The sequence below is a fragment of the Eleutherodactylus coqui genome, chromosome 4 (assembly GCF_035609145.1).
Source record: "Eleutherodactylus coqui strain aEleCoq1 chromosome 4, aEleCoq1.hap1, whole genome shotgun sequence".
NCBI lineage: Eukaryota > Metazoa > Chordata > Amphibia > Anura > Eleutherodactylidae > Eleutherodactylus > Eleutherodactylus coqui.
In genome coordinates, this window is record NC_089840.1 from 5,417,152 (window position 1) to 5,441,948 (window position 24,797).

General features: G+C 49.0%; 1 protein-coding gene across 1 annotated transcript in view; it reads right to left on the reverse strand.

Annotated features, from left to right (window-relative positions):
* PGBD5 (piggyBac transposable element derived 5) overlaps positions 1 to 12,783 on the reverse strand; it is a 63,046-nt gene extending 50,263 nt beyond the window's left edge. Inside the window, exon 1 of the mRNA XM_066598981.1 lies at positions 12,152 to 12,783. Coding sequence (XP_066455078.1) covers positions 12,152 to 12,650 — 499 coding nt within the window. The 5' untranslated portion in view covers positions 12,651 to 12,783. The remainder of the gene's footprint in view (positions 1 to 12,151) is intronic.
* Between the last annotated feature and the right edge of the window lie 12,014 nt (positions 12,784 to 24,797).

Below are 24,797 nucleotides of genomic sequence, written 5' to 3' on the forward strand. Positions count from 1 at the left end.
TGCTACTCTCATTGTCTGGGCTGCTATGAGGCGGTTATATCTGCTATCCTCATTGTCCAGGCTCCTATGAGGTGGTTATACCTGCTACCCTCATTGTTTTGGCTGCTATGAGGCGGTTATACCTGCTATCCTCAATGTCTGGGCTGCTATGAGGCGGTTATACCTGCTACCCTCATTGTCCGGGCTTCAATGAGGCGGTTATACCTGCTACCCTCGTTGTCCGGGCTGCTATGAGGCGGTTATACCTGCTACCCTCATTGTCCGGGCTGCTATGAGGCGGTTATACCTGCTATCCTCATTGTCCGGGCTGCTATGAGGCGGTTATACCTGCTACCCTCATTGTCCGGGCTGCTATGAGGCGGTTATACTTGCTATCCTCATTGTCGGGGCTGCTATGAGGCGGTCATACCTGCTACCCTTATTGTTGGGGCTGCGATAAGGCTTTTATACCTTCTACCCTCATTGTCGGGGCTGCTATGAGGCAGTTATACCTGCTACCCTCATTGTCGGGGCTGCTATGAGGCGGTAATACCTGCTACCCTCATTGTCCGGGCTGCTATGAGGCGGTTATACCTGCTACCCTCATTGTCCGGACTGCTATGAGGCGGTTATACCTGCTACCCTCATTGTACGGGCTGCTGTGAGGCGGTTATACCTGCTATCCTCATTGTCTGGGCTTCTATGAGGTGGTTATACCTGCTACCCTCATTGTCCGGGCTGCTATGAGATGGTTTTACCTGCTACCCTCATTGTCCGGACTGCTATGAGATGGTTATACCTGCTACCCTCATTGTCCGGACTGCTATGAGGCGGTTATATCTGCTATCCTCATTGTCTTGGCTGCTATGAGGCGGTTATACCTGCTATCCTCATTGTCCGGGCTGCTATGAGGCGGTTATACCTGCTACCCTCATTGTCTGGGCTGCTATGAGGCGGTTAAACCTGCTATCCTCATTGTCCGGGCTGCTATGAGGCGGTTATACCTGCTACCCTCATTGTCCGGGCTGCTATGAGGCGGTTATATCTGCTACCCTCATTGTCCAGTCTGCTATGAGGCGGTTATACCTGCTACCCTCATTGTCCGGGCTGCTATGAGGCGGTTATACCTGCTATCCTCATTGTCCGGGCTGCTGTGAGGCCGTTATACCTGCTACCATCATTGTCCGGGCTGCTATGAGGCGGTTATACCTGCTATCCTCATTGTCCGGGCTGCTATGAGGCAGTTATACCTCCTACCCTCATTGTCCGGGCTTCTATGAGGCGGTTATACCTGCTATTCTCATTGTCCGGGCTGCTATGAGGCGGTTATACCTGCTACTCTCATTGTCTGGGCTGCTATGAGGCGGTTATACCTGCTATCCTCATTGTCCGGGCTGCTATGAGGCGGTTATACCTGCTACTCTCATTGTCTGGGCTGCTATGAGGCGGTTATATCTGCTATCCTCATTGTCCAGGCTCCTATGAGGTGGTTATACCTGCTACCCTCATTGTTTTGGCTGCTATGAGGCGGTTATACCTGCTATCCTCAATGTCTGGGCTGCTATGAGGCGGTTATACCTGCTACCCTCATTGTCCGGGCTTCTATGAGGCGGTTATACCTGCTACCCTCGTTGTCCGGGCTGCTATGAGGCGGTTATACCTGCTACCCTCATTGTCCGGGCTGCTATGAGGCGGTTATACCTGCTATCCTCATTGTCCGGGCTGCTATGAGGCGGTTATACCTGCTACCCTCATTGTCCGGGCTGCTATGAGGCGGTTATACTTGCTATCCTCATTGTCGGGGCTGCTATGAGGCGGTCATACCTGCTACCCTTATTGTTGGGGCTGCGATAAGGCTTTTATACCTTCTACCCTCATTGTCGGGGCTGCTATGAGGCAGTTATACCTGCTACCCTCATTGTCGGGGCTGCTATGAGGCGGTAATACCTGCTACCCTCATTGTCCGGGCTGCTATGAGGCGGTTATACCTGCTACCCTCATTGTCCGGACTGCTATGAGGCGGTTATACCTGCTACCCTCATTGTACGGGCTGCTGTGAGGCGGTTATACCTGCTATCCTCATTGTCTGGGCTTCTATGAGGCGGTTATACCTGCTACCCTCATTGTCCGGGCTGCTATGAGATGGTTTTACCTGCTACCCTCATTGTCCGGGCTGCTATGAGGCGGTTATACCTGCTACCCTCATTGTCCGGGCTGCTATGAGGCGGTTATACCTGCTACCCTCATTGTCCGGGCTGCTGTGAGGCGGTTATACCTGCTACCCTCATTGTCTGGGCTGCTATGAGATGGTTATACCTGCTACCCTCATTGTCCGGACTGCTATGAGGCGGTTATATCTGCTATCCTCATTGTCTTGGCTGCTATGAGGCGGTTATATCTGCTATCCTCATTGTCTTGGCTGCTATGAGGCGGTTATACCTGCTATCCTCATTGTCCGGGCTGCTATGAGGCGGTTATACCTGCTACCCTCATTGTCTGGGCTGCTATGAGGCGGTTAAACCTGCTATCCTCATTGTCCGGGCTGCTATGAGGCGGTTATACCTGCTACCCTCATTGTCCGGGCTGCTATGAGGCGGTTATATCTGCTACCCTCATTGTCCAGTCTGCTATGAGGCGGTTATACCTGCTATCCTCATTGTCCGGGCTGCTATGAGGCGGTTATACCTGCTACCCTCATTGTCCGGGCTTCTATGAGGCGGTTATACCTGCTATCCTCATTGTCCGGGCTGCTATAAGGCGGTTATACCTGCTACCCTCATTGTCTGGGCTGCTATGAGGCGGTTATACCTGCTACCCTCATTGTCCGGGCTGCTATGAGGCGGTTATACCTGCTACCCTCTTTGTCCGGACTGCTGTGAGGCGGTTATATCTGCTACCCTCATTGTCTTGGCTGCTATGAGGCGGTTATACCTGCTATCCTCATTGTCCGGGCTGCTATGAGGCGGTTATACCTGCTACCCTCATTGTCTGGGCTGCTATGAGGCGGTTAAACCTGCTATCCTCATTGTCCGGGCTGCTATGAGGCGGTTATACCTGCTACCCTCATTGTCCGGGCTGCTATGAGGCGGTTATATCTGCTACCCTCATTGTCCAGTCTGCTATGAGGCGGTTATACCTGCTATCCTCATTGTCCGGGCTGCTATGAGGCGGTTATATCTGCTATCCTCATTGTCTTGGCTGCTATGAGGCGGTTATACCTGCTATCCTCATTGTCCGGGCTGCTATGAGGCGGTTATACCTGCTACCCTCATTGTCTGGGCTGCTATGAGGCGGTTAAACCTGCTATCCTCATTGTCCGGGCTGCTATGAGGCGGTTATACCTGCTACCCTCATTGTCCGGGCTGCTATGAGGCGGTTATATCTGCTACCCTCATTGTCCAGTCTGCTATGAGGCGGTTATACCTGCTATCCTCATTGTCCGGGCTGCTATGAGGCGGTTATACCTGCTACCCTCATTGTCCGGGCTTCTATGAGGCGGTTATACCTGCTATCCTCATTGTCCGGGCTGCTATAAGGCGGTTATACCTGCTACCCTCATTGTCTGGGCTGCTATGAGGCGGTTATACCTGCTACCCTCATTGTCCGGGCTGCTATGAGGCGGTTATACCTGCTACCCTCTTTGTCCGGACTGCTGTGAGGCGGTTATACCTGCTGCCTGCTGCTTTTTAGAAATGTTTTGGTATTTTATTGGAGGGAAATGTGAATTTTTTAAACTGGATTTTTTTCATTTTAAAATAAAACTTTATTGAGCTTTTTTGACACTATTTTTAATTCCTCAACAGGCCTTGAAGAAGTGATTATTCAATCGCTAGGATACTACACTGCACTACTTATGTAGTGTATTCTACAAAGCATATGATAGCATCCTGTTAGACTCTGTCGGTGGTGGAGTCTGATAGGCTGGATACATGGCAGACATGGAGGCCTTTGTCATGCCTCCGACTGCTATGGGAACTCATCGGTACCTTGTGATTAAATTGCTGGGCGCTGAAGAATGATAGGAGAAGCCCGCTCACCTTATAACCTATATGCCGCAGTTGCTATTGATTGTGTCATGTAAGGGGTTAAACTGCCAGGATCTGAGGGTTCTCCATTCCTGGCAGTTGCAGCAGGAGCCTGGCTGTCAGTAATCAACCAATGTTTTAAAAAGATGGATGTGCAGGTTTAAAGCCCATTAGTGACAGCCATAAAAAGGCATATTGACCGTCACTAAGGGGTTAAAGTCGACATATTATACTAAGGGCTCTTTCACACGGGTGTATTTTTCATCAGTATTTTGTGATCCAAAACCAAAATACGGAAGAAATGCTAATTTTTCCCTTCTACTTCCCCTCCGTACGCTCCACTCCGGGTTTTGGCTCACAAAATACTGAAAAATACGCCCGTGTGAAAGAGCCTAAAAGATTATTCAACAGGAAATCAGACATCACTGTTAATAATCGCTTAGCTGTTTTATTAATGAATGACCTGCCATAGCGGTGACCCAAGGAAGGTCAGCTGTGACCGGCAACCCGCCTCACATGGCAGAAGCCAAGAGCGAAAATAACTGCAAGCTCAGCTGTGTAACTGAGTGACCACAGCATCTACAGACATAAACTCTGAGATCATTCAATAGTTGATACATTGTATCCAGTGGTAACAAATTGGTGGCCTATCTGCAGGATAGTTTACAACTGGACATCTGAGTGATGCAAACAAAGGGAGGGCGGAGCATGTCTCTGCTAATCGCAAAGTGATCACTGGGGATGATTATAAAATATGGCAGCCAGGGGTCAAAGAAAGGGGTCAGAGTGTCCTGTGTAGATGCCTTTGTTAATAAAAGGCAGGTGTTGGGACCAGTGGATGTGTGAGAGCACACAAGGTGACCGGGCTCAGGACCCCCTACAGACCACCAGTAGAGAGGAGCGTCTGACCAAACTGTTAGGAGATGTTGGGACCAGTGGATGGGAACACACAAGGTGACCGGGCTCAGGACGCCCCCTACAGACCACCAGTAGAGAGGAGCGTCTGACCAGACTGTTAGGAGATGTTGGGACCAGTGGATGGGAACACACAAGGTGACCGGGCTCAGGACGCCCCCTACAGACCACCAGTAGAGAGAAGCGTCTGACCAGACTGTTAGGGGGTGTTGGGACCAGTGGATGTGTGAGGGCACACAAGGTGACTGGGCTCAGGACGCCCCCTACAGACCACCACTAGAGAGGAGCGTCTGATCAGACTGTTAGTAGGTGTTGGGACCAGTGGATGGGAGCACACAAAGTGACCAGGCTTAAGATGCCACCGACAGACCACCAGTAGATAGGAGCGTCTAACAAGACTGCTGGGGGGTGTTGGGACCAGTGGATGGGGGCACACATGGGGACCGAGCTCAGGACGCCCCTACCGACCACCAGTAGAGAGGAGCGTCTAACCAGACTGTTAGGACGTGTTGAGACCAGTGGATGTGTGAGGGCACACAAGGTGACTGGGCTTAGGACCCCTACAGACCAGCAGTAGACAGGAGCATCTGACCAGACTGTTAGGAGGTGTTGGGACCAGTGCATGGGGGCACACAAGGTGACCGGGCTCAGGACGCTCCGTACAGACAACCAGTAGAGAGGAGCGTCTGACAAGACTGTTGGGGAGTGCTGGGACCAGTGGATGGGGGCACACAAGGTGACCGGGCTCAGGACGCCCCCTACAGACAACCAGTAGAGAGGAGTGTCTGACCAGACTGTTAGGGAGTGCTGGGACCAGTGCATGGGGGCACACAAGGTGACCGGGCTCAGGACGCTCCGTACAGACAACCAGTAGAGAGGAGCATCTGACAAGACTGTTGGGGAGTGCTGGGACCAGTGGATGGGGGCACACAAGGTGACCGGGCTCAGGACGCCCCCTACAGACCACCAGTAGAGAGGAGTGTCTGACCAGACTGTTAGGGAGTGCTGGGACCAGTGGATGGCGGCACACAAGGTGACCGGGCTCAGAGCCCCCCAACAGACCACCAGTAGAGAGGAACATCTGACCAGACTGTTAGGAAGTGTTTGGACCAGTTAATGGAGGCACACAAGGTGACCGGGCTCAAGACGCCCCCGTTAGACCACTAGTAGAGATGAGCGTCTGACCAGACTGTTAGGAGGTGTTGGAACCAGTGGATGACGGCACACAAGGTGACCGGGCTCAGGGTGCCCCCTACAGACCACCATTAGAGAGGAGCATCTGACAAGACTATTAGGAGGTGTTGGGACCAGAGGATGTTGAGGGCACACAAGGTGACCGGGCTCAGTACCCTCTGACAGACCACCAGAAGAGAGGAGCGTCTGACCAGACTGTTAGTGGGTGTTGGGACCAGTGGATATGTGAGGGCACATAAGGTGACCAGGCTCAGGACCCTCCGACAGACCACCAGTAGAGAGGAGCATCTGACCAGACTGTTAGGGAGTGTTGGGACCAGTGGATGTGGGCACACAAGGTGACTGGGCTCAGGACACCCCCTACAGACCACCAGTAGAGAGGAGCGCCTGACCAGACTGTTAGGTTTAATTTGGGCATCGATGGCCATGTTTGTGTTTACAGACCTTGGGGTGAGCGCCTCCATCCTGCCCCCTGCTGGTGTGCTGGTCTGAGATCAATGGTTTTATTTTGTCCCTTAATGCGGACGTGATTTTCACCTAACATTTATACGTGTTAAACCTCATTTGCCACTTTTCTGCCCCCAACTTATCCAGATCCTCCCGCATTCTGTTCATACTTAGTTTTGTATCATCTGCAATATTAATATTTTACTGCACAATCCTTCTACCAGATCATTAATAAATATATTAAAAAGAAAAGGGCCAAATACCGCCCCCTGTGATACCCCACTAGTAACAGTGACCCCCTCCAATACCGCCCCCTGTGGTACCCCACTAGTAACAGTGACCCCTCCAATACTGCCCCCTGTGGTACCCCACTAGTAACAGTGACTCCTCCAGTACTGCCCCCTGTGGTACCCCACTAGTAACAGTGACTCCTCCAGTACTGCCCCCTGTGGTACCCCACTAGTAACAGTGACCCCTGCAATACTGCCCCCTGTAGTACCCCGCAAGTAACGGTGACCCCTCCAATACTGCCCCCTTGGTACTACACTAGTAACAGTGACCCCTCCAATACTGCCCCCTTGGTACCACACTAGTAACAGCGACCCCTGCAATACTGCCCTTTGGTACCCCACTAGTAACAGTGACCCCTCCAATACTGCCCCCTGTGGTACCCCACTAGTAACAGTGACCCCTCCAATACTGCCCCCTTGGTACCACACTAGTAACAGCGACCCCTGCAATACTGCCCTTTGGTACCCCACTAGTAACAGTGACCCCTCCAATACTGCCCCCTGTGGTACCCCACTAGTAACAGTGACTCCTCCAGTACTACCCCCTGTGGTACCCCACTAGTAACAGTGACCCCTCCAATACTGCCCCCTGTAGTATCCCACTAGTAACAGTGACCCCTCCAGTACTACCCCCTGTGGTACCCCACTAGTAACAGTGACCCCTCCAATACTGCCCCCTGTGGTACCTCACTAGTAACAGTGACCCCTCCAATACTGCCCCCTGTGGTACCCCACTAGTAACAGTGACCCCTCCAGTACTACCCCCTATGGTACCCCACTAGTAACAGTGACCCCTTCAGTACTGCACCCTGTGGTACCCCATTAGTAATGGTGACCTCTCCAATACTACATCTTATGGTACCTCACTAGTAACAGTGACCCATCCAGTACTGCCCCCTGTGGTACCCCACTAGTAACAGTGAACCCTTCAGTACTGCACCCTGTGGTACCCCATTAGTAACAGTGACCCCTGCAATACTGCCCCCTGTCGTACCCCACTAGTAACAGTGACCCCTTCAGTAGTGCCCCCTGTTGTACCCCACTGCTAACGGTGGCCCCTCCAGTACTGCCCCCTGTGGTAGCCCACTTATACCAGTGACCCCTTCAGTACTACCCCCTGTGGTACCCCACTAGTAACAGTGACCCCTCCAGTACTGCCCTCTATGGTACCCCACTAGTAACAGTGTGCCCTTCAGTACTGCACCCTGTAGTATCCCACTAGTAACAGTGACCCCTCCAGTACTACCCCCTGTGGTACCCCACTAGTAACAGTGACCCCTCCAGTACTGCCCCCTATGGTACCCCACTAGTAACAGTGACCCCTTCAGTACTGCACCCTTGGTACCCCATTAGTAATGGTGACCTCTCCAATACTACATCTTATGGTACCCCACTAGTAACAGTGACCCATCCAGTACTGCCCCCTGTGGTACCCCACTAGTAACAGTGAACCCTTCAGTACTGCACCCTGTGGTACCCCATTAGTAACAGTGACCCCCGAATACAGTCCCCTGTGGTACCCCATTAGTACCGATGACCCCCCAATACAGTCCCCTGTGGTACCCCATTAGTAACCTCTCCAATATTGCCCCTTTTCGTACCCTACTAGTAACAGTGACCCCTCTAATACTGCCCCCTTTGATTCTCCTACTGGCAACCCCTTTAATACTGCACGTTTTGGTACCCCACTATTATCGGTGACCCCTCCAATACTGCCCCATGTGGTTCTCCAGTAGTCACACCTCCGCTACTACCCCTTGTGGTACACCACTAGTAATGGTGATCCCGCCAATACTGCCCCCTGCGGTACCCCACTAGTAACCCCTCCAATACTGCCCCCTGTGGTGCTCCATTTGTAACCTCTCTAATATTGCCCCTTGTCATACCCTACTAGTAACAGTGACCCCTCTAATGCTACGCCCTTTGGTACCCGATTGGTAACCCCTCTAATACTGCATGTTTCCGTACCCTGCCATTATCGGTGCCCCCTCCAATACTGCCCCCTGTGGTACTCCAGTAGCAAAACCTCTGATACTACCCCTTGTGGTACCCCACTATTAATGATGATCCCGCCAATACTGCCCCCTGTGTTATCCCATTAGTAACTCTACCACTCCAATACTGCTTCCTGTGGTACCCCTCTAGTAACGGAGACACCTACAATATTGCCCCCTGTGTTATACCATTAGTAACTCTACCACTCCAATACTGCCCCCTGTGGTACCCCACTAGTAACAGTCACCCCTCCAATACTGCCACCTGTGTTACCCCACTAGTAACCACTCCAATACTGCCCCCTGTGGTGCCCCACTAGTAACAGTAACCCCTCCAATACTGCCCCCCGTGGTACCCCACTAGTAACGATGACCCCCCCCCCAATACAGTCCCCTGTGGTACCCCATTAGTAACAATGGCCCCCCAATACAGTCCCCTGTGGTACCCCATTAGTAACCTCTCCAATATTGCCCCTTTTCGTACCCTACTAGTAACAGTGAGCCCTCTAATACTGCCCCCTTTGATTCCCCTACTGGCAACCCCTTTAATACTGCACGTTTTGGTACCCCACTATTATCTGTGACCCCTCCAATACTGCCCCATGTGGTTCTCCAGTAGTCACACCTCCGCTACTACCCCTTGTGGTACACCACTAGTAACAGTGACCACTAATACTGCCCCCTGTGGTACCCCACTAGTAATGGTGACCCCTATAATACTGCCCCCTGTGGTACCCCACTAGTAACAGTGACCACTAATACTGCCGCCTGTGGTACCCCACTAGTAACAGTGACCCAATCAGAGTATGTACCATTTATAACCCCCTCTGCTTTCTAATACGGACCACTTACTTACCCCCTTACACACATTCTCCCCAGACCAGCATTCTCATCTTATATACCAACCTGTTATGTGGCACGGCATCAAACTGTCCAGATACACAAGATCCGGTGACTCCCCGGTCCAGTCTAGAACTTACTTACCTCCTGGTAGAAGCTGATCAGGGTGGTCTGACAGGAGCGATCTCTCATAAACCCGCTGATATGGAGTTATACAGACATTGTCCTTCAGGTCCTCCAGGATGGCATCTCTTAGAAACCCTTCACACATTTTACCCACAATAGAAGTACCGCCCCTTTTACGGTTTTTCATGCGCGTGGCTTACGTACACAAAAAAATAGGACCTGCTCTATTTCGTGTGTATTTGTGCACCAAAGGTCCCCTATGGAAGGTGCGCAAACGTGCGCCAAAGCGCACACAGATATGCGATACACTGCGCAATTCACTGAAAAACGAACATCTAGACCTCATTAGGTCGTATAGGATGTAGATCAGGGTGTGCTCGTCTGCTGCACGCACATGAACGTGGGCGATACCCTTCACATCAACCGCTTTCACCGCGCAAATACACATACGCCCGTGTACACGGACAGAATAGACACCATTGATTCGCATTCTGGTATTCAGACGCGCATTTTTTACGCAGCCCGTCGTATTACGGTTCGTATCAAGAACTAAATGTGCCTATTAGGGCGGCTCCATACAGCCATATGTGCCGACACGCTCGCCTCAGCACCACGTATTTGCGCAGTGAATGAGGTTTGAGGTGGGCTCATTCACACGGGCGTCCATACAGCACATATTGCGCACATAATACGCAGTGAATAAGCCCATTGATTTCAGTGGCGTTATTCACATGTGTGTATGATTCCGCAACTTTCAGTCGTGCGAAAAAGTACGCAGCGTGTCCTATCTTGGTGCGCAGCGTGTCCTATCTTGGTGCGCAGCGGGTCCTATCTTGGTGCACATCACGCACGGTAACAGCTTGCTGAAATAATTGGAAAATGCGCAAATGCACGGTGAATATGTATGATACATGGGTATGTACTGCCTACATCTACATGACATCTATGAGCGCTGTCCGTTTTCTTGTTTTGCACGCGTACTTGTACACAAAAAAAATCGCACAAGCAGCGCTGAAGCGCAGGGAACGAGGGAGCGTTTGTCTGTGAACCCGCCTTGTATTCACAGACCGAATTACGGCTGTGTGAGTGAGCCCTGGATGCAAGCAGTCCGTGAAAACGCTCCATGTTTCACGGACTGGGGGCTACTCACAGGGGCGCGATAATCACGGACGCATAACGGGACGAAGCTAAATTTGAATGGTTTCGTTTTCACTAGCGGTATTCTCCTCCGTTAATATGCCGCTTAGATCTTCCGCTGTTTTTTTGAAGGACCAAATGCCAACCCATTTATGCGCAACTCTGCTTCATCTCGCTGAGCGTACTTGCGCATACGGTTGTGTGTTTTTGCCTTAAAGATGGCGTCACACAAGCATATTTTTGCACGCGGAAAAATCCCACGCGCAAAACTTTTTCTTGCACTCGCGGTTCTCATTGGCGCAAGAAAATAAGACCTGCTCTATACTGTGCACATCAAAGAGGCCCATAGAGGTCTTTGAGAGGTGCGCAAATGTGCACATATGTACGTGCGGGCATGCGCAAAATGCATATTAAGCCAAAGGACACCTCATTTGGGTTAATAGCCATTTAAATCATGTGAACTAGCGGTGCCTGCGCGAATACACACAGCATTACCTACAGAACACTCACGTCTGCGCAAAATACACAATACGTTCATGTGACGGCGCCCTGGTACCGCATACCCCCATTTGAGTAAGCCTTAGGGACCTTTCACGCGGGACGGAATTAGTCCGTGCGGACATCTCTGTGTCACAGTTTTATCTCTAAGGGGCTTGAATTCCGCACTTGTTGAAATCCGCGTCTTTACGGGAAAACCCACAGATTAGATTCGGCAGCGGAGAAGCTTTCTGCAGGAATGAAGGGCGTCTTATCAGACGGGAAGTCTGCATACAGAACACAATACACGTGCAGTAAATCTGCACCAATTCACAAAATCGCCATCTGCGTTGCGTCCCGCGTGAAAGGTCCTTAAGGCACGTTTAGTTTTTACACGGATAGGATACGGCCTCCCTGACCCGAGCGCGGGTGCGTATCATGCGCGTTGTTTTCACGCAGGTGCACTTGTTGCGTACGTTCATATTGCATGCGTGCGTAATATGCGCCAAGATAGGACGTGCCGCTCTTTTTTTTGCGTGCGTATTTCGCGTGCGTGCGACAGTCTATGGAATATTAGTACTGCACAGTTTTATACGCCGTGTGAATACGCTCATGTGGGCGAGCCCCGAGGGCGTGCGGAGATGAGCCCAGACTCATCAGGGGCTGAGATCCTAGTGAGACGGAGGACATTGTGGACGGCTGTGACGGGAGATGCTGCATTCCTTACCAGTAGTCTCGGTAAAGCTAGGGGTGGGCACATGCTGAAGGGCGGAGGACCAACCATCCTCATCACCCAGGTCTTCTGGTCTCCGGCAGGCAGCATTACACACACTCCCCTTCCCACCTTCCTGCACCGGATCACCGGGATGGACCGTGTTTTCGGCTTCGTCTCTCCTCCTCTCCTCCTTTCCGTGGAATGCCATGCGGCTTCTGACTTTGGGCCTGGATTCGGCACAGATGCGACGGTGGACGTCTGCCGGTTGTGCCGGATCCCCGCCATCGCCTCCTTCAGAGCCGGCCAGGTTTTCTGCTGCATCATCCTCGGAGGAGCTGGCTTCGGCAGATAAATCCGGGGATGTGTTGTAGAAAGGATTACCGCTGCTGTCCTCTGATTCCCCCAAAAGGTCATCGGAGATCTGCAGGCTATCGTAGCGGGTGCGGGCCGCTTCCAGCAGAGACGGGGCCACCTTGTTCTCAGAGGTTTCCGAGACCTCAGCAGGCATCATCCTAAGCGAGTCCCTGCTTATCTTGAAGAATATGGAAGTGACTGCTGAAGGATGGGAGATCGCAGCACTTCCTCTCTCCTCCCCAGAAACGCCTCTTCTTCTTTTATCTTTTGGGCGTGACGCTCACCGTGGCTTTGGAGATGTCTAGGCAACGTCCCATTGGGTGGATGGCCTTCCAAGTGCACCTTCTAGGTGCTCTCCTTAAGGAGAACCCTTACCCTTCCTTGTCGCACCTGCTGGGATCGAGCGGAGAAGGCAGAGAATGCGACCGCGTGACAAAACCCATCAGGCGCCGAGTAGGAGGCTTACAGCTCAATTGTAGCAAAGAACAACTGTTGACCCAAAGCCAACCAAATGCCGGAGCTGCTGTGCTGGCGGGACTGAGTCCCTGATGTCACGGCATCTGGGGGATTAGAGTCCTGAGCCGCCCGCCCAGCGCTGCCCAACATGGTTCAGCTTGTGGCTCGTCAACAGATGTTGTATCTTAGTATATATATGTATGTATGTATGTATGTATATATATATATATATATATATATCCTCTCTTGTCTCTCCCTTCTCACGGCACACCGCCATCCTGGTTGGGAGTCACTGGCTTAGACCTTGCCCCAATAGTGGTGACGGGTCCGAACCAGTGAGCGAAGGACCCGTCACGTAAGGTGCCGGCTGTAACCCTTGCACTGCTGGCGGCTGCAGGGAAGCAGGGAGACAATTAGGAGTTTAAGGGTTATTCAGCGTAAGCATCGGAGGACCACTGAGTCCTATGGGGGGGGGGGGCACATTATACACTGACCCCTCTGAGGGATTTCCGACAGACGACCGCTCAGGGCCTTCTGCAGTGACAGGTGGAAGGCAGCACGTTGTCATTCCAATCAGTGGAAAGCCTGCATGTGATTCTTAATTATATTCTCTCCAAATCATAAGCCGTAAAAGAGGATCAAAATCCGGCCGACCCGCGGAAATTCCAGCGAATGAAATTAACCCCTTAGTGACCCGGGGATTTTCATCTCCAATTTTCAAAAGCCATAACTTTTTTATTTTTCCGTCGTCACGGCCGTATGAGGTCTTGATTTTTGCGCGGCGAGATGTAGCTTTTATTGGTAGCACTTTTGAGTACATGTAGTGTATTGTAGAATTTTTATGAATTTTTTTTGGAGGGCAGGGAGGAAAAGGCTTCAATTCCGCCACTTTTTTTTACAATGTTAATCATGCAGCATAAATGACAGGATACATTTTTTCTGCGGATCGGTACAATTACGCCAATGCAAAAATTCAATATTTTTTAGGATTTTTCACTGCTGCACAATAAAAACCTTTTTTGAAAAATATTTTGTTTGGCATCGCTACCGTCATCTCTTTTATTTCTCCGTGGACGGAGCGCTGTCTTGTTTTTTGTGTGATGAGCCGTAGTTTTTATTGGTACCATTTTGGTACGTGGCGTGAATGCCCGACCGATATATGATCCTCTGAATAAGCCCTTATTGTGGTTTTTAGAGACGCAAAATAAATTTAAAGTTTTTAACCTTTTTTCTTTTACAGCCTTCGCTATGCCGGATAAAAAAATGTGTTTTTAATTTATTGTACAAGTCATTACAGATGCGGCAATACCAAACGTGTGGTAAAAGAGGGGGAGGTGCACACAAAAGGTTTTCTATTTTATTTTAATTTTTTATGATCCTGTAGGGGACTTGAACATGTGATGCTGTGATCACTATGATAATACACTGCAGTACTTCTGTACTGCCATGCATTACCACTAATCATAGCAATTACAGGCCATGGCAGACCCAGATGCCATTATCTGGTGTCTGGTTGCCATGGTAACACATTGGCCCTCCACAATTAAATAGCAGAGGGTTGATGACATCACAGAGGGAGCACTGATTGCAGCATGTAAGAAGTTAACCGTGGGGATCAGTGTTCTCACCGATCCTCGCTGTTGTAGCAAGAGGCTGTCAGTCACAGCTGGCTCCTGCTGTGGAAGGTGCAGGCTCAACCTCTGAGCCTACACCATCCATAGTACGCAACTTTACGTCCTGGGGGGAGAAGTGGTTAAGAGAGTTGCCGGTAACAGCTCGTTGACATCAGCATTGGATATTCTATTTGGAACCTTCCTCGCTGAATTCAGTTTGAAAACTTAATGAAATAGCGAAGCATGCGGCACTATTTCATTGGATGGTAGAGTTGGAAGGGACCTCCGGGGTCATCAGGACCTCCAGGGCCGTCGAGTCCAACCCCATGCTAAATCACTCTGTCCAGCCTCTGAAGACTTCCATTGAAGGAGAACTCCCCACCTCCCGTGGCAACCTGTTCCACTCATTGATCCCCCTCACTGTCTAATATCTAATCTGTGTCTCCTCCCTCTCAGCTTCATCCCATTGTTTCTAGTCTTTCCTTGTACAGATGAGAATAGGGCTGATCCCTCTGCACAGTGACAGCCCTTCAGATATTTGTAGACCGCTATTAAGTCTCCTCTCAGCCTCTCTTCTGCTAAACATTCCCAGATAACCGTTCCTCATAGGACATGATTTGCAGACCGCTCACCATCTTGGTAACTCTTCTCTGAACTTGCTCCAGTTTGTCTATGTCTTTTATAAAGTGGGGTGCCCAGAACTGGACACAGTATTCCAGATGAGGTCTGACTAAGGCAGAGTAGAGGGGGATAATGACCTCACATGATCTAGACTCTATGCTTCTCTTAATACATCCCAGAATTGTGTTTGCCTTTTTGGCTGCTGCATCACATTGTTGACTCATGTTCAGTCTGTGGTCTATTAGTATACCCAAGATTTCATCCAGTAAAAAGCCATAAGCCCGGCTGGACACCAAGCGGGCCCAATTGTAGTCAGTGAGGTTTGTTTTGTTCCATCATAAGACAGATCTATTTGGCCAGGGGGTGCTGTTTTTCTTGCTCCACAAATGATGCCCCCGAGTGCTGATGTAAATTAATTCAACACAAAATCTAGTTCACAGAAGAACTATCTTTTGTAACTCGGTGCTCTACTGTCATTAGATGCAGAATAATGTGTTGCCTTCACTAACATGACAGTCCACGGCTCCACCTAAAGTATTTAGTTACAGCGATCTGTGGTGATATCACTGTGCAGTAATGGCCGTGTCTACATGACGGGGGGCAGGATTCCTGCCTGGAGGGTCTCTTTCAGCCCTCAGTAGAGGGGAATGTGCAGCAGAGATGACAGGAGGGCAGAATATCATTTGTATTAGAGTTTTATCGCACAGCATAGAAATTACCATTGATCGTTCCGATGGGCGTGCCGGACCATCCGCGGTGGGTGTGCCTGCCGGACCGTCTTGGGAGGCCCGTGTGCCTCGTCAAACACCACCCCACTCTGTGCTTGTGACGCGGGATGTTCTCACGTCGCAGTGGTCTACATCTTGGGCATGCAGAATGTAATTGGTGCATGCGCACTTCATCCGTCCCCTGTTGAGGGCAGATTCATAAAATCTACTGTGCATGCACTGATCATGTTTGTCGCGGCACTATGCGAGACGTGGACTGCAGTGGCGATGGCGTGAGAATGTCCTGTGTCACCAGCACAGTGGGGCGGTGTTTGGGGAGGCATGCAGGTCTCCTAAGGTGGTCCGACACACCCACTGGACTAATCAAGGATAATTTGCTTGCGGCACGGAGAAACTAAAGCCTTTACTTTAAGAAACGCTCGGCCCGGGATACTCAGCTACTTCACTATGTAAATGCCCATTTTATTACCTTTTATACAATATATGGGGTTTAATAAGTGAAAAATGGGGAGTGGACCCTTTAAATGAAAAGCCGAAAGAGTCGTCTCTTTTTGGTGAGCCGAGCCACACGACTTCCTGGCGGTGTTGGCCGCGCACATTTCCTTCTCCGCTACTTTGCTTTGTACTCCATGTGCAGACTTATTTTTCACTGTTTTGGCGGTTCTGATTGGCTGCCAGAGATGTAGTGCCCTAAATAATATATAGTTTGGCCCAAATACATATAAAAGCTGCGGGGTTAAGCGGTATTCCGGTAATATGAAGTTAAAAGAGTTCTCCGACCAAACAACATTGCCCCAATCAGACCCACTGCGCTAAAATATCGAAAGGAGCTTCTTACCCTCTGCTGCCGCCAACCGGCGCTCCGGTCCTCCCGCTGTTTGTTGTGGCAGATGATGTCACCAGAAGTCACATGATCACTGCAGCCAATCAGAGGCATCGCCATTCCGAACACCTGGTGTCATTGCATCCAGGATGTCAGTGCTGACGCCAGGAGAGCGGGCGGTGGCGTTGCAGTGGTCATGTGACTTCTGGTAACATCATCTGCCACAACAAACACCGTGTCCACGCCGGAGCTGCAGCGCTACATTGTGGCGGCAGCAGAGGAAGGGTGTAATATTAGTACAGTGGGTCCTAGCACAGGGACCCCCAACGATCCCAAGAATGGGGGTCTCATGTACCCCCGAATAGAAAGAGCCATGGCTGCGCAGAGATAGCCGCGCCCCCGATCTCTGCTATTTCCGTCAGCTCTTCCACCGCTCCCTCCAAGGGGTACATGGGACCACGAATCACACGGTGGTCCTCTGTCCTGTGCATAGCGGATAGTTCACATTACTGGAGCGGAAATACTGCGGAATGTCCTCTGCGGATCAACCGCAGCAAATTCCGCAGCATTACCTCAGGCAATAGGGGGTCCTACGAACATCCAGACATGTGGAATGATATACAGATCCCTCTGTACTGATAATCCACTGTGGGGAGTCCGTCAGGGCCGGAGAAGGGCCGCTCAGCTGACAGGAAGTAGGAGAGAGCGCAAGAAAGCTCTTCTGGGATATATCGCGCTCTCCACTAATCCGGTCACCATGGCAATACTGCAGCGTTTCTAAGTAGTTAACCTTTTACTGACTCGGACCTTTTGTTTTTCATTTTTGTTTTCTCTTCTCCACATTCAAAAACATCCAAACTCTTTTACTTTTCCATCCGACGGCGTGTTGTAGTTGTGAGATGAGCTGCATGTGCAAAGGTACTATCTAACGTACCGTAACATCTGCTAAAAACCTCTGGGCACGAGGAGTTTGTACGGCGCCGTTATCTGACCCCCGACCCCTCCGTACAAGGCGGGTGCTGGCTGTCCGTGAAAATGTTAAACATGTCTAAGTGAAGTGAAATGGAAAAAAACGCCATTCCGTTCACAGAGGGACGGCGCTCCTCGCACCCGTAACCGTCTCTACAATATATGGAGTGCACTTTTTATCCTGTACGACAAACTAAAAGAAAAAAAGTTTATAAACCGAGCCAAAATGCTTTTTTTTTTAATCTCCTGTAAATGTACAATCAAAGTGATCCAAAAGGCTGTAATTACCCCGGAGGGTGCCAATAAAAACTGCAGCTCAAAACACAAAAACCGCACCGCCTCGCACACCGCAGCCATGGAAACATAAAGAGCAATGAAACTGAACGCAGCGATGCAAGAAAATGGTTAAGAAAGGTGTTTATTGTATAAAGGTGGGACTACCTTAAAACAAATGATGGCATTGTGGTAATAGTACCCCCCCTTCCCCTCCCCCCCCCCCCCGCCCCGCAGAAAAAATATATATATCCTGCCATTTATGCTGAATGATTAACGCTGTAAAAAAATACATAAAAAACAATGGCGGAATCGAGGTTTTTTTCTCCCGGCCGCCAAAAACAAATAAATGTTCTAGAACACATTATATGCACCCAAAAATCAAATGGTAGCAATAAAAACTACAGATCATCACGCAAAAAACATCCCTCGTACGGCCGCGTTGACGGAGAAATAAAAAAATTATGGTTTTTGAGATGTGGATATCAAAATCCCTAAAAAGTTTGGTCCTTTGGTCCAAAATATGCCGCATCAGTAAGTATTTGGTAAAAGTCCACTTTAAGGGTGGCTTCACACGAGCGTGTGCATACAGAAGAGCGCACCCCTGTACGCGCAAAAACACACGTGTGTGAAGGTCCGTGCATTGCCTCTAATGGAGCCACGGCTGCTGCCGGCAGCTCCATTGAAGGCAATGGTCTGCCACCCCCCCTGAAGTAATTTTCAGGGAAGAGCTTTAAATATAAGCTCTTCCCTGAAAAATCATCACTTTTAGTGTAAAAAAAAATTAAAATATATATATATATATATATATATATATATACTTACCTGTCCGCCGCTGCCATGTCCCCTGCGGGGACGAAAAACACATCTGCCACATAAAGAATTCCCTACGACACCGGTCACAAACGACAGCTGCGCTAAAGGATCCAGCTGCTGGCACCCCGTAATAGTTTTTCAGGGAAGGGCTTTAAATATAAGCCCTTCCCTGAAAAACAAGCCAAATGGTATAAAAATAAACCGCATACTTACTTTCCTTCAGCTGCCGGAGCTCAGCTGTGTCCTCTCTGCACTGTCCCCAGCTCTGCACTAAAGTTCTTTCAGCAGCGGGAAAATAAAATCCCCGCCCGCTGAAAGAGCTGATTCTGATTGGCTGAGGTGCTGAGCCAATCACAGGCAGCTCTCGCTGAATGAATGACAGACGAGAGCTGCCGGTGTGCGGAACGGTGGCGTCACGAATTGTCAACTACAACCCTCATCATTACCTGCCATTCCATGTAACGTTATATATACATGACTGTTATATATATATATATATATATATATATATATATATGTGTGTAGTGGCCCAGTACATGCTATCCTGATCCCTCCATAAATGTCATACATGTCATGTCTTGTGTTGGTGCGCTGTGCAAAAGTGTCTTGTCATTCTGTTATGTGTGTTGCACAACTGCAGTAGATGAAGAGTTAAGTGTTTGCATGAGCCTGGGAGATGCTTGCAATGTATCAGTTTGTCTTGTCATGTGGTGTGAGTGAGGATATAAATAGGAGTGTGTGAGAGCGGGAAAAGGTCTTCTCCATCTTCTGGGTTCCTGACAGAGAGTGCCAGCCACATGGGGGTACCTTCAACTCTCATGTGGTGAAGAATGGAGGAGGAAGAGCGGTTCCTGACTGCCTGTGTGACAGCAACCGTGGCAGAGTGAGTCCCTTGAGAGCAGAGAGAGAGAGAGCGTGAGTAAGAGAAGGTGCCTATGGCCAGGCCTAGTGCAGAGGTACTCAGTGAATATTTTTCCTACACAGCCGTCCTGAAGCCTGAAATCACCGCGTAGAGGTACACCCATTTGTTTTCACATCGGGCCGTCCTGAAGTCTGGGATCACTGGGTGGAGGTACTCTCAAGTCTGCTTCTTTACCTGCACTGCCAATATTGTGTAAACTGTACCGTGATCTGGAACTTGTGTTCAGTGAAGTTTTGTCAGGCCCTGACCGTTCCCAGGGACCTGAGGTACGTTACTTCTGTCTGCGGCTCCATTATTTACCACCGAGGGTCATACCAGTGGGTAACGGAACGGTGGCGTCACCCGTGACATCTGCTATCCCTGTCCTCCAGTTTATTGGGCATCTTTATCCTAGGGGTGTCCGGAAGAGGCCCAGTGCTGCTCTGGCCAAGGCTACATGTGTCCCTCTGGAAGGGAGCCTGGTAAGTGCCACCTTGACAAGTGACCACTCTACCCTTCCAGCTCCTCAAGGTGTGCCCTGTGTCCGGAGTCACCTTACAGGATGCTGCATTAATACTCCTTCAAGGGGAGGGATGTAACTGACAATGACTGTATATATATATATATATATATATATATATATATATATATACTCCTTCTAGGGGGAGGTTACTGGTAATGAGTGTGTGTGTATATATATATATATATATGTAGGGGGTTAATTTAGTTGCTAGGCTATCAAAATACGAATAAATAGTTTAAATACAAAATGTGTTCTGGTTAGGGAAACAGGTGGTTGAGAATGGACTTCTCTGAAGCTTCAAGGTCTCTCTTATCTAGTGAACAAGAACATCCTGTCTTCTAAACTAACAAGATGTACTGTCTCCTTTTGCTTTACAATAGCTCATTAAGAAGGAATGTATCCTTGCCATTATTTGCTGACCACAAGACAAGTCCTTCCTGCCTGGGCAGTGGTCTATGGTCTTTATAATCCAGTGTATTTCCTTCAAAAAACTAGAAGCCATTTTGATCACACTCTGTCAGCGTGTCTTCTCCGAGCGCTCGATTGATTGCTTATACTAATTTGGAGCTAGGCAACATTAGCATCTGGTCTCTTTTGGAAGGACCCCTGACAGTTACTTGGCGCCCAGAACGTGGGGCAGAGTTTATTCATTACCTGCAGCCGATATCTGACGACGCCAACTGCCAACACCACGGGACCAGGATCACGGGACCCCAGACTCCAAAAATCACTGGTGAAAGGTAGGCCCTTGTCTTGCCACTTTGATTCTGGGCTTCCCTGATTTGGGGCTCATCGTTGACAGAAGGTTAGTCGCTGCATGTATTTATAAGAATACTCTGCCATATTTTAACGTATGTGTTCATAAAACTGTAATAGACGGAAGAACTCATACCCTGTTGTTTTATGCCATGTTGCCTGAGGAAATTCTTGAAGTTTCTGTACTGATTGTTTGTATCACGTTGGCAATTATCTGTTTTTGTTGGCTTTGTTATAATATCACCAAAAGTTCCCTGAGAGGCGAAGTGTGGTCTCCCCTTAACCCTCCGAGGTAATCTGTGTGATTACTGGAAGTCGCTGTAAAACTATTCCGGGACAAGGACGACTGTGTGTCCTCCTATAACGTACTGTGTGAAAATAGTGTCCTGTTTACTTTGTGAAGAATAGTGGGCATATTGAGATGGGGGCAGGAATGAGAGAGAGGGAAGGGGAAGATATCAGTAAATGTGGTCTCCCCTCAACCCTCCGAAGTAATCTGTGTGATTGCTGGAAGATTTTACCCCTATTGAGATAATAAGAGAGAGGGAAAGGGGAAGATATCAATAAACAAGCCTATAAGACTTAAAAAGGCAGGAACTTTTAATTATGAATTTTGGTTCTAATTAGAAGATAAAAATGCTACGTGACTTAAAGCCTATAAGATATCAGAGACGCCGGTTTAGAAAATAGAACAGACAAACGTTCAAGGCAAGGCGTATGCCTATATGGGAACAACTAGAGAAATAGCAAAGGTCAGACAAAGCAAGTTAGCCGTGGGGAAAGAATGTAGCGAATTGTTGAGAAAAGCAGGTGTTTTAAAATTCTGGGAATCTTCAACTAGCAAGTTCGGGAAAGATTCAGAGATAGTCAAAGGTAAAATAAAAGTATGTTAGATAGATAGATTAAGGCAAGTGTAGATACGGCAGTTATCAGAGAAAGGGAATCCTTTATAGTTTGTGTTCCTTTGGGACATAAAGCAAGTTCATGCAAAATCTGTGGATAATTATGTGACAAATAACCATTATTGTTTGTCTTGATGTCATGTAATCTAATCTTTGCTATACGTCTTAGTCTTCTTTGTCCTTTTTTTATGTGTTTAACTATTCCCCTGCTGTCTGTGTTTGATAGTCTGTGCAGAGAAATATACCTCTTATAATTACTAGGGGTTAATGTTGTTATAGTCTGAATGTTCTGGCTGCTTTCCAAAAATCTGTTTCATAAGAGGTAAAATTCAAAGTCATAGAAGAAAGACAGACGTTGAATATATTACGTGACTTATATGGTTTTAAAAATAGAAAATATATATATACATAGGAATAAATAGAGGGTTAATGCTTGATTTGTGGAAAGCCAAAGCTGCAAGTCGCCCCCCTTGTCTCCAAAGGGAGGGGGGTACAGTGAGGAGGAATAGAGTTTAGTGAGATTTGCAGAGAAGGAATGTGTGCTTCTCAAGGCCAAAGATTAGAGCGTAGAACCCTGGACAGTAGCCTTGTTTGCTTGAACAGAATTGAATGCATTTGTTTGCAAGATGAGAGTTAATGACGTCCTGTGTGAACTCTTACTAACATTTGAATGAGACTTGACCGCATGAACGGATGAGAGTTAATGACCCGTGCTCACACTGTAATAAATGTAAAATGTGTGATGTAGGCGTTGTGTGCTGATAATTTGGAAGCCTGCCAACAAGCCACAATTATACTGTCTCTGAGAGAATGTTCTGTAGAAGAAACGCGCAAACGGCCATACCTGTACTTACACCTGCTGCCAAACTCCGCACCTTTCTGGGCCTTGTTTCATACTGCCGCCCATGGATCCACTCTGTTTCCGCTCTTATGCAACTACTCTATGACTGCCTTTCAATCATTCTCTCTCTCTCTCTCTCTTTCACCCCTGAAGCTCATTTCTCACCCTTTACACTTTATCCTTTATTCTTTTCTGTACTGAATTTTCTGGCCATATGACGACAGTCTTGACACAAAAGCACGGAGAACACCCACGGCCACCTGGATACTACTCCATGAAGCTGTATCCAGTGGCTCGAGGAGCTCCCTCATGTGTTTGTGCGGTGGCAGCAGTACAGGCAATGGTTGACAAATCTTCGGAGTTGGTATTGAACTACCCCCTAGTGGTCCTCACCCCCCATGACACCCGGAGCATATACACGCAAGTGCAACCCAAGCACTTATTTCTGGCCCGTCAAATCCAGCTACAATGTGCTCTTGACATTCTTTTCAATGTTGCTACTACCTTGAACCCGGTTACTCTTCCAATTAAGTACCCTAGTTCAAAGGGGGGGAGGAGAAGACATAGATGATCTAGGTATTGCAGGTCAGCTATTTTTAAAATGTTTTTTTTTAATAAGGTTCTGATCTATTTTAAATAGAATACTAGCCTGATTGTCTAGCAGTAATCGGTACAAGGGGTTTCAGAAGTGCCAATTCAGCTGGCAGAAACTGAACCACTAGAGGTAATGTTTAAAGGGCCACGATGCCTCACGCGCTTCCTTGTGCTGGAAGGTCCTGAAAGCATATTGGGAACTGACGTGATGGGACCCTTGGGATGTTGTATCAAACTTCACCCGTCCGGTGAGGCTCGTATACACCCCGGGTCTGAAAGTCACCCGACCTTCTGTCGGATGGCAGCAAACCAAGCGACACCTCTCCCTGTCCTCACTCTTACGCACGCAGAGGAACAAGCTCTTAGCCCCCTTGGTCCGTCAGTACCCCCTGGTACATGTCCAGGAAGATGCAATTGCAGACACTGTCTCTTCTTTATGTTAACTTAAAGCCCTTAAGGAATGTGTCTTCCCAGCCAATACCCCTTTTGTTCCCCATTAACAGAAATAGTTTAAAGGGCCAGCCAGACTGTCAGTAATTGTTAGCATTTATTTTCAGAGGAAAGCAGTACTGTTGGACACTGCTGCCATAAGGGGCACGGAATAGCCCAAAACCAGTTCACCAGATGCATGAAGCTGGTATTAGACGCCTGGCCAATTCCCGAGGGCACCACCCTCTTGTAGTATGTTGATGACTTACTTTTTGTGTGTTTCTGACCCAAATAGTTGCCTCAATGCATCACTAAGCCTTTTGTGTTTCCTCCATCAGAGTAGAATGGCTGCAAAGTTAGCAAGACAAATTTCAGTTCTGCAAATCTCACGTAGTGTTCCTGGGCCACTGCCTAGGTCCAGGTACTAAACACCTGACGCCGGAACGCACGAAGGTGGTAAGTGACATGCAGCTTCCCACCTCCCATGCTCAGTTGCGTACCTTTTTGGGACTGGACTCATACTGGCGGTCGTGGACACGCTCTGCCTCCATGACCATGCAGTCTCTGTACGACTGTTTGGGTTCACGGACATTTGCCCTGACCCCGCGGGGGAAAGTACAGACAACCAGTGCACCCGCACTGGAGCTGCCATACTATGACAAACCTTTCCAGATGTACGTCACTGAGATGGTGGGACACGCAACCACTGTACTGACACAAATGCGTGGTGACAAAAAGCGACCTGTAGCATACTACAGTGCCCATCTTGACGCGGTGGCTAGAGGGTCTCTATCATGCGTCCGAGCGGTTCTAGCAGTGGTGATCTACACCCCACATGACATACATGGTATCCTGACTCAGGTAAGCCGTAGACATCTGTCTTTTGCCAGACAGATACAGTGAAACTCGCAGTGCATTCCTCCTCGAACATCTCAAGCCAAAGGTGCACCACCTTGAATCTAGCCACCTTACTTCCATTAGGTGACGTAGATTCAAAATGGGGGAGTAAGTACAGGGGATCAGTTGTTTTACAACTCCCTGACTGACGAACAGGAGGCA